General features: G+C 36.9%; 1 protein-coding gene across 3 annotated transcripts; it reads right to left on the bottom strand.

The window, feature by feature from the left end:
- Positions 1-5,624, bottom strand: LOC111948670. 3 transcript variants are annotated; one of them, XM_023962725.1, is made up of 4 exons: positions 5,469-5,624; positions 4,954-5,079; positions 2,801-3,112; positions 1-2,724 (listed from the first exon to the last, which is right to left on the bottom strand). In XM_023962725.1, exons 2-4 carry the CDS (start codon positions 5,021-5,023, stop codon positions 2,618-2,620), a joined length of 489 nt encoding a protein of 162 aa, XP_023818493.1. In that variant the 5' UTR covers positions 5,024-5,079; positions 5,469-5,624; the 3' UTR covers positions 1-2,617. The 3 variants fall into 3 exon arrangements, with proteins under 3 accessions (XP_023818493.1, XP_023818490.1, XP_023818492.1); XM_023962722.1 differs by having other exon boundaries at positions 2,801-3,148; positions 5,469-5,611; XM_023962724.1 differs by having other exon boundaries at positions 2,801-3,148; positions 4,954-5,482.
- Positions 5,625-7,997: the final 2,373 nt, after the last annotated feature.

The raw sequence follows: 7,997 nt of genomic DNA, 5'->3' as shown, positions 1-7,997 counted from the left end.
AACATTGGAACGCATAACCTTTATTCTACAAGTTGGTCACACTATTGACTTGACATGTTGTGGTTTAACAATGAAGCTACAATAAAGTGATGAAACAAAAAAAGGCATTTTTAGTTAAAAGATTAGCATAACCTTTTAATTTAATGTTGACATTTTTAATTAAAGACAGAACAAAAAAATCAAACAGTTGTTGAAGAGGAATTGTGTGAACATTAATACATATACAAAGCGTCAAAATGCACACACCAAAATGACGAAATCCAGTTCCTGCTGTGCAACACATTTCCTGTCACAGGCCCTCATTTTTATCAGCTGATCTGGACTCTTTCTGGGTAAACGTAGAAGGGCAGAAGCCACACACTGAGGGCAATCAAAGTCTCTTTATGATGTGGAACCACTGCACATAAAAGCAACCTGAGAAACTCTGATCCTAATTCTTGACAGCTCTGGAAGGGGATCGTGTTGCATCTCTGTTATGTCAGACTTTTGAAATGTTGCTTTTTATTCCTGTCAAAGTAAAAGGAGTCATTCATTTTTTATCTTTGCAACCAGCTTGGAGTCAAGATCCAGAATAAAGGGATTTCTAGGTTCTGTAACTCAAGCATCCACACCAAAAAAGTATTATTGTGTTTAGAAAACCACATTATACCAAACAAAATGCTTAAAGAAAGAGGAAACGTTTTATATCACTATATATGCAAAACTGTACTTTGGTATTACAGTCCTTTTGGGTTTATTTTAGTATTTTCATGGTTGCTTGCAAAAAGTGTGACACGACAATTCAGCCTGTAACATTGTGATATACCTTTTGTAGGGGGGTGCAATGTTGAGAAAGAAATGAAGTCGGTTAAATAAAATTTGAAAATATACTTATTATCATGTGCAAAAATTAGCAACATCTTTCATTTAAATGCTGAGGGCTATTTTTCAAAAACCAAGGTAGTCACGAAATAAAGAATTAAGTGTTTAAATGTGTAAACCAATATTTCATATTGTAATGTATATATGATATTAGTGTTTATATAATATTGTATTTTATATATACACAGAGAAACACTGAAACTCATTTTCTTAGTTCTCATTGCACAGGGCAGAACATTAAGCAATAGTTCAATGAATCAGAGGAATTTTTGAAGAGAATGACAAGCAGTTATCTTTGTCAAGAAGTGGCTTTGAGCTCACAGGAAGGTCTGTTACACAGCAGAAATAATTTGGTATATGAGTTTGTCAGTATGGTTGTTTTTTTTTTTTGTTGTTGTTTTTTTTTGGATCATGCTAAATTATTAGTAATGTGTCCAAAGGCCAGGTTTAGTAAAGTATTCAGCTGTATCAGTTCCTGAAACACAACTAATTTACAGTTTTGTGCAGCGTTGACATTGAACACTTTACTGCAAATTTTAAGCAACGTGCTTTATTCAAGACTGGCTCTCATCTCTGGGTATTGTATAACTTCACTAACTATGAAAAATATGGCTGATCAAAAAATAATACTGGGGCGAGCTGCTTGTATCTGGAAACTGGGAAGAAATTCAACTTCCTGTTGGAGCCTCATTTGTTGAGCCAGGTCAGTTTACCAAGTGACCACTAGGTGGCTTGTTACATAAGTTTGTTCCCATGCATCCAATAAAACCTGCTCAAATTTACAACAGAGATAAATACATTAACACTCTTGTTCCGTTCAACTATCTTAAGTGGGTAATTTTTTTAAAATAACCATATCATTATAATTTATCCATCAAAGATTGTTAAGGCCACATAGTTGAAAAATTTTCTGCTAACTGACCTAATACAAGTCTACTAATTTATTTACAATTATTAGTTCCGATCTTTTCTTAATGAAGAAGCTGAAAAAATGGAAAATTCACTAAGTAATCCTCAATTTCTTTACCAGAAAAATCAAAAAAAATAAAAGCTTCATTTTCAACTATGAAGTAAACATCAGAATAGTGAAAATTAGTGGCTACAGCACAAAGAAGAACACGTCTATCTTTTTCTGCCCATCAGAAGCCAATGAGACAAATACACAGCATGTGTTCATGCCAAACAATGGCTCAGAGCCAACAAAAGCCAGTGTCTGAGCATCCTCATAGACAGACATCTGGTTCGCTGCAATTGCATCAACAATGATCCCTTTAATGGGCATGAATGTTTGCTAATACTGACACTTTTAAACAAAGTTCATGAGCACAGAAATAATTTAAAAAAAAACCATAAAATGAATAGGCCATGGTTTTTCCTGAAAAAATGCACTACAAAGGTTTTAAGATATGAAACATGATGAAATCTCACATGAAATTTAGTGATTTCAAACAAAGACATAAAGAAAAAGGTTTTAAGAGGTAAATGATTTATTTTTGCTAAAAGAATAAATAGAGCGTACATATAAGTGCTTTATTTTCCATGTCCTTTTCCCACTTCTGTTACACATTTGAAGGTGAAAGTGCGTTCACTCGATCACTCTTTAGACATTGTGGGGGGGGGGGGGGGGGTTTCTAAAGGAGAAAAGATTCTGTACTGACTTTGCTGCATCAACAGTTGTAGTGCTGCATTGCCTCTCTTTGATTATGATGAACATGTAATATTTGTCCATAATGTCCATTCATGTGACCCTTCCGCCTCAAGGACTTACGAGACCCACGGCCACAGGAAGTGATATCACCAGAGTCAAAAACCATGGTGCTGTTTTGAACATGACACTCACTGCACAGCAGATCGGAAGAATTCCTGAAACAGAGGAGAATGTTTTAGGTCCTCCTGGGCTTTAAAAGACCAAACAGAGAGACAAAAGGTGAGGACTCACTGTGATGAACCGCCATACTGTTCTCCTTCCAGCTGTTGCCCTGATATACCCTGCAGGTGTAGGTGTAAGGCTTCTCGTCGGCCATTGGGGCCCAGGTGAGGCGGCACAGACTGGGAGAGACTAGGCTGACGTTGCTTCTCCTGCGGTCGTCTGTGGATACGTAGGTGACCATGTTGGGGTAGGTGCTGCCCACCAGCCGGCTGTCCTGACGATACTCGCAGTACGGGCCGGGGACCTGGTCGGTGGCCAGGAACTCGCAGTCCACCCTGACATTTCTCTCCAGATAAGTGAGACAGGGAAACATCTGGGGCCCTTGTGGTGTAAAGAAATACGTATAGATGGGGTTCACTGAAAAAAAAGAAAAAGCCAAAGGAGACCCTCAGAATACAAAACTGTTATTGTCTTATAAGTTAAAAACATTTTTTGGATCCTCGTATTAAAGGGTTATCTCAGGGAGTGGATAACATCATTTTTCCCTGCAGGAATGTGTTTGTTATTTGTTTGGAACTTCGGAAAATATGTTCATGTGGGTTTAAAGAGCCCTTTAAAATATTTACATGCGGCTGTAATAATGTAAAACACAACAACTTTATTTAGTTTTAAAGAAGAAAAGGTTTTAAATTGACCTTCTCTATAGTTTAATATTGTATATTTGAATTAAGATAATATATACAAGGTGATAAAACCATTAGAACCTTTTAGATTTGTAAATTTAGCTGAAAATCCTTCTCTAGAATCTCAGAGAATAGAAGAGCCACCAGTTTGCTGCTCCCTGCTGGCTAAATGGCAGAATTATTATGATTTGATTTCTTTGTTTTGAAACACAAATATAAAAAAAAATCAATTTGATAAAAAAATACATAGATAAAAGAACAAAGACAAATGAACAAAAATGTAAGAATGAGATGCCATCCTCCTAATAGTGTAATTACTCAGGATTGAGATTTATGCAGTAAAACAATTCTCACTTAGGTCACATTAGGTTAATTAATAATGATAATTAACTAAAGTCAAGTACAGTTTGATTTATGGCTTTAAAAAGGAGTTGGAAGAAGCAAATTTATTAAATCCCACCCCTTTATATCATTTTATATTTTGCGTAGTTGTGATTTGGTGTTTTTATTTTACTAAATGCATTTTAAATATATTTTACTAAAACACTTTACAACTTTGTGACCTACACAAATATAACTGTGTCATGAAATGTTTGATTAGTCTGGCAGGCTGTGACTTCTCCTGATCCTCCCTTGCCCTGAAATCTCCTGTGAGTCACGCCAGCTATGAATTCATTAAGCTCCTATAAGGTGTGGCTTTTCTGTGTTTAGTGTTGGAGAATCTTTGAACCTTTCCTAGTTTTTGGCTTGTTCACTAATGACATTAAACCCCTTTGCTGAGTTGAGGATCTGTGGTGTGTCCCCCCTACTCCTGGGTTTCCTCCTTTGCCAATCCGTCACAAAATGATGCTTTACAGTACCATCCAAGACCTCAGTTATGTTTTGTTTCTTGACAATTAGGAACGTGTAAGACCTTAACAGACAATAACTGATTTTAATATCCACATGATGCTGGTGGAATCTGATGATGATGATGAATCTGGGTATTTGCTGGCTAATAACTATATTTAGCTTTCACTTATTTTAATCTTGAGGTCTGCATACTTCCAAAGGAACTCAAATACAACCTAAATGTAGCCCAAAAAGAAAAAGAAATTCTCTACACTTGTTGAAAAACGGCTGAAAGGGCAATATCATTGAACGAAAATAAAGAAGATCTAGAATGTTTATTTCTGATGATGTTACTAGACTGAGGAGAATTGATTTGACTTTCATTATTGAGAAAACTTTTAGCCAACTGATAAAAAAGAAGCAAGAACAAAGCAATATGATGGAATATGAAAAGGAAAACCTATAAGAAAACACAAAACAACAAAAATGTGAAGATAAGTGTGTTATTATTCTTTATTAGACTATTTTTTTGAGCAAATTTGGATCTCTTGTGGATCACATGAATTAAAATTAAAATATTTCAAACTTGTATTTCATTTGACAGATTGCTCCATTTTTGGAAAATAACATCAATATGTCAAATACAATATGAATGGTATTCTTTCCTGGACAGTGACAAACTAAAAACAGGAGGAGGAGGAAACATACTGTGATACTGGTGCGTCATCATCACTCTGCCAAAGAGGATGCAGGCCGCAAGCAGCAGATGGAGCTCCATACCAGTGAGGGTCCGGTCAGAACTTCACGTCCCGTCAACTGCGTTAAGAAGTTCAGCTATAGGGACATAACGGAGGTGAACGTGCAGAACCAGAACCCATTTGGACCAAAACTGCAGACATTTGTGTCCCCAGAAACTCCAATGACAGAGGATGCAGGGCAGCATCATTCTGCGGAGCCATTGCAATACAGCACACCGTGAAAGCGGGCCTTGATGCTGCTTGCAGCCCCAATGCAGATGAGTCTACGCCCATGCAGTTTCATTGCACTGCGCCAATCTGCAGGTTCTCTCCCCGTGCGCGTGCACTTTGTCCTCTGCAGCTGCAAGGCAGCCACAAGAGGTGGATGAAGCTGCAGGAAAACTCTGGCTTTATTGTTCATTTCTCAATAATCTCAACCCGATTTGTCCTGTTTTTAAGACAGAGAAATCAAACAGCCGGTCTTACCTGACGTCCAGCCTCCACTGCGTTTTGCTGATGAGCGGGAATGCGTGTTCCAGCCGCAGAGGATGATCATAGTGGAGCAGATCCCTGCGTCCTCGCTTAAACACACAGGCAGACAGATTGCAGACGCCAAAAATAAAAATTGCAAAAATGAAAAAATAACTGTGTTCTAGGTTAGATCTACTTATAACAGTGAACATGCTTGTTTTCTTATAGAATTGTAATGCTTATTAATTTTTTTTTCGCGAATATGGAAACAATGCGATATTACCCATAATTGCAATAAAGTTGAACTTAGTGCATTCACCTTATAAATTGTTTAAATTTCCTGTCCGTGTCTTTTTTAATTGCTTTTATTTAATTATTTTTCTTTTTAGAAAGAATAACTCAAGATTCGTATTTGTTCAGCTCAACAGCTCCCTCTACCGGACAAAAATGGGAATAGCCATGCAAATTTGAAAACAGATCTGAATGAGTTTTATCAATGTTAAACATTAAAGGTCTAATTTAAGAAATCTATGAATGAACTTCTTCAAAATTTTTGTGATTTTCTTCTGTTGATGTAGATATAATTAGAGTTGTATAAGAAACAATGTATCGTATTTTATTAGGCTAACATCTGTTTTAATCCCAAAAAAAAGTAATGTCTCTTTTTTTCATTGTTAAATTAGTGAACAAAAAACTATTTGAAAAGCCATTGAATTTTGATCAGACTAAAGAATGTCAATGAAAAACCCAGCAAAGTTAGAAATTAAAAAATAATTTAATTCAAGTTTTAACCAACTTTTACTTTAGTTAGGATTGTTAAAGTCTTTTGCTGTGAATTCAAGTCAAGTATTGAGTCCATGATTACAAGTTCAAGTCAAGGTTCAAGAGTCAGTCTTCCTAAAAGTTTTGTGATATTTGTTTTTAATAACAGCCTACTTAAATGAGAAATATGGCTACCTTAAAATAAGGAATACAGCACAGAGACTTTTGTTGAATCTGACTTTGAAGGTAAAGATAAAGACTGAATGAAAATCCCCAAAACATTGTTCAAGTACCAGCGCTTGCGTTTCAAGTCCCAGTGAGGCTGAGTTTTAATTCCAAGTCCCCATCTCTGACCAGAACATCAAACCTTGCAGCCTGGAGCTGGCAACTATGTAGCCGACATGATGGGGTAAACATGGACATAAATTCACTCGACTGACAATTCCTGCCGTCATCTCCCTGGACAGCTCATTCTGAACTTCTCTGCCTTTGCCCTCAAGTAGGTGACGGCTAACCTTCAACTAAAACTGCTCCAGACCAGATTATGTTCAGAGCACGAGTTGCTATGGGAACTAAGCAGACCCTGAAACATACCTCTGTTTTTGGAACCGAAAGCTGAGGTTATCCGCTTCCTTAGCCTCAAACTTCCCATGATAACTAACATAACCTGCTTTCTGGAATACCCCCCCCTCCGGAGTGCAACTTTAAAAATAAATGAATAAATGACAAATCTTCTTCCACTTTCGGCTTCTCCCATCAGGGGTCGCCACAGCGAACAAGTCGCATGGTAAATTTGGCAATGTTTTACGCCGGATGCCCTTCCTGACGCAACCTTCTCAAACCGGGCTTGGAACCGGCAGAGGTAGAGAAGGGAACAGGGAGCAGCCCGGAGTTGAACCCGGGTTTCACGGACGGAAGGCGCCGCAAACCAGCACGAGCTAAACTTGCTCCAAATGAATAAATGACAAATGATTTAAAATAATAATAATCATTGTAAAGCTTTAGCTGTTTAGTCAGTGTGTTGCATATCTGTTCACAAGGGACATCAATTGTTTTTTAGATTAAGCTTTATTGAAAAAAATATTCAAATCTATAAATGTAAAGCCTGCATGAATGAAAACTGCAGTCAGTTAGACGAAACAAAAGTATGTAATGCTCATTAAACATTTATGGTTATTGCAAATGTTTCACTCTGTTTTTCTTTTAGAGATATTTTTCTTTAACTGCAGGTTTTCTAAAAACAAAGACAGCATAATAAACCTGGCAACTCTTGAGACACTTCAGAGCTGAGGTCTTAACAATTAAATGTGAATTTAAAAAAAAATAACACTCCTCAGCTTGATCTGAAAAATGAACAAATAGTGAGGTGAAAGTTAAAGGTTTCTTGAAAAACTTTTATCAACTGTAACGGCTCAAGTAAAAATGTTTTTTGAATCCTGTATGTTCTCTTACATTGAAGTGAATGTGTACTGACTTTTGTACAACAATCTGGTGAAATGACCTAGTTTCTGTGAGTGTATTTAGAAAACAAACCTCAAACAGGAAGTCAGTTGACTTTTCAGTTTGTGAGCAGATTAAGTGCAAACCAAAATATTTGGTGTTATAGTTTTAGGTCAGCAATGGAAGGATGTCTGTCAGAAGAGCTTTCAGCCAAAAACACTAAACCTCCCTCTGGCTTGGATTGAGTACGTTTGTTCCTGATCTTTGGCCATGAATAAGACAAACACTCATGCTTTTTGGAGCACATCCCCAATAACAATAGCCCATTTGGCCAGCTCTTTG

This window comes from Oryzias latipes, chromosome 14 (genome assembly GCF_002234675.1).
Source record: "Oryzias latipes chromosome 14, ASM223467v1".
Classification (NCBI taxonomy): domain Eukaryota; kingdom Metazoa; phylum Chordata; class Actinopteri; order Beloniformes; family Adrianichthyidae; genus Oryzias; species Oryzias latipes.
Note: the sequence above shows the minus strand (reverse complement) of the source record. Positions and strands in the feature narration are given on the sequence as shown.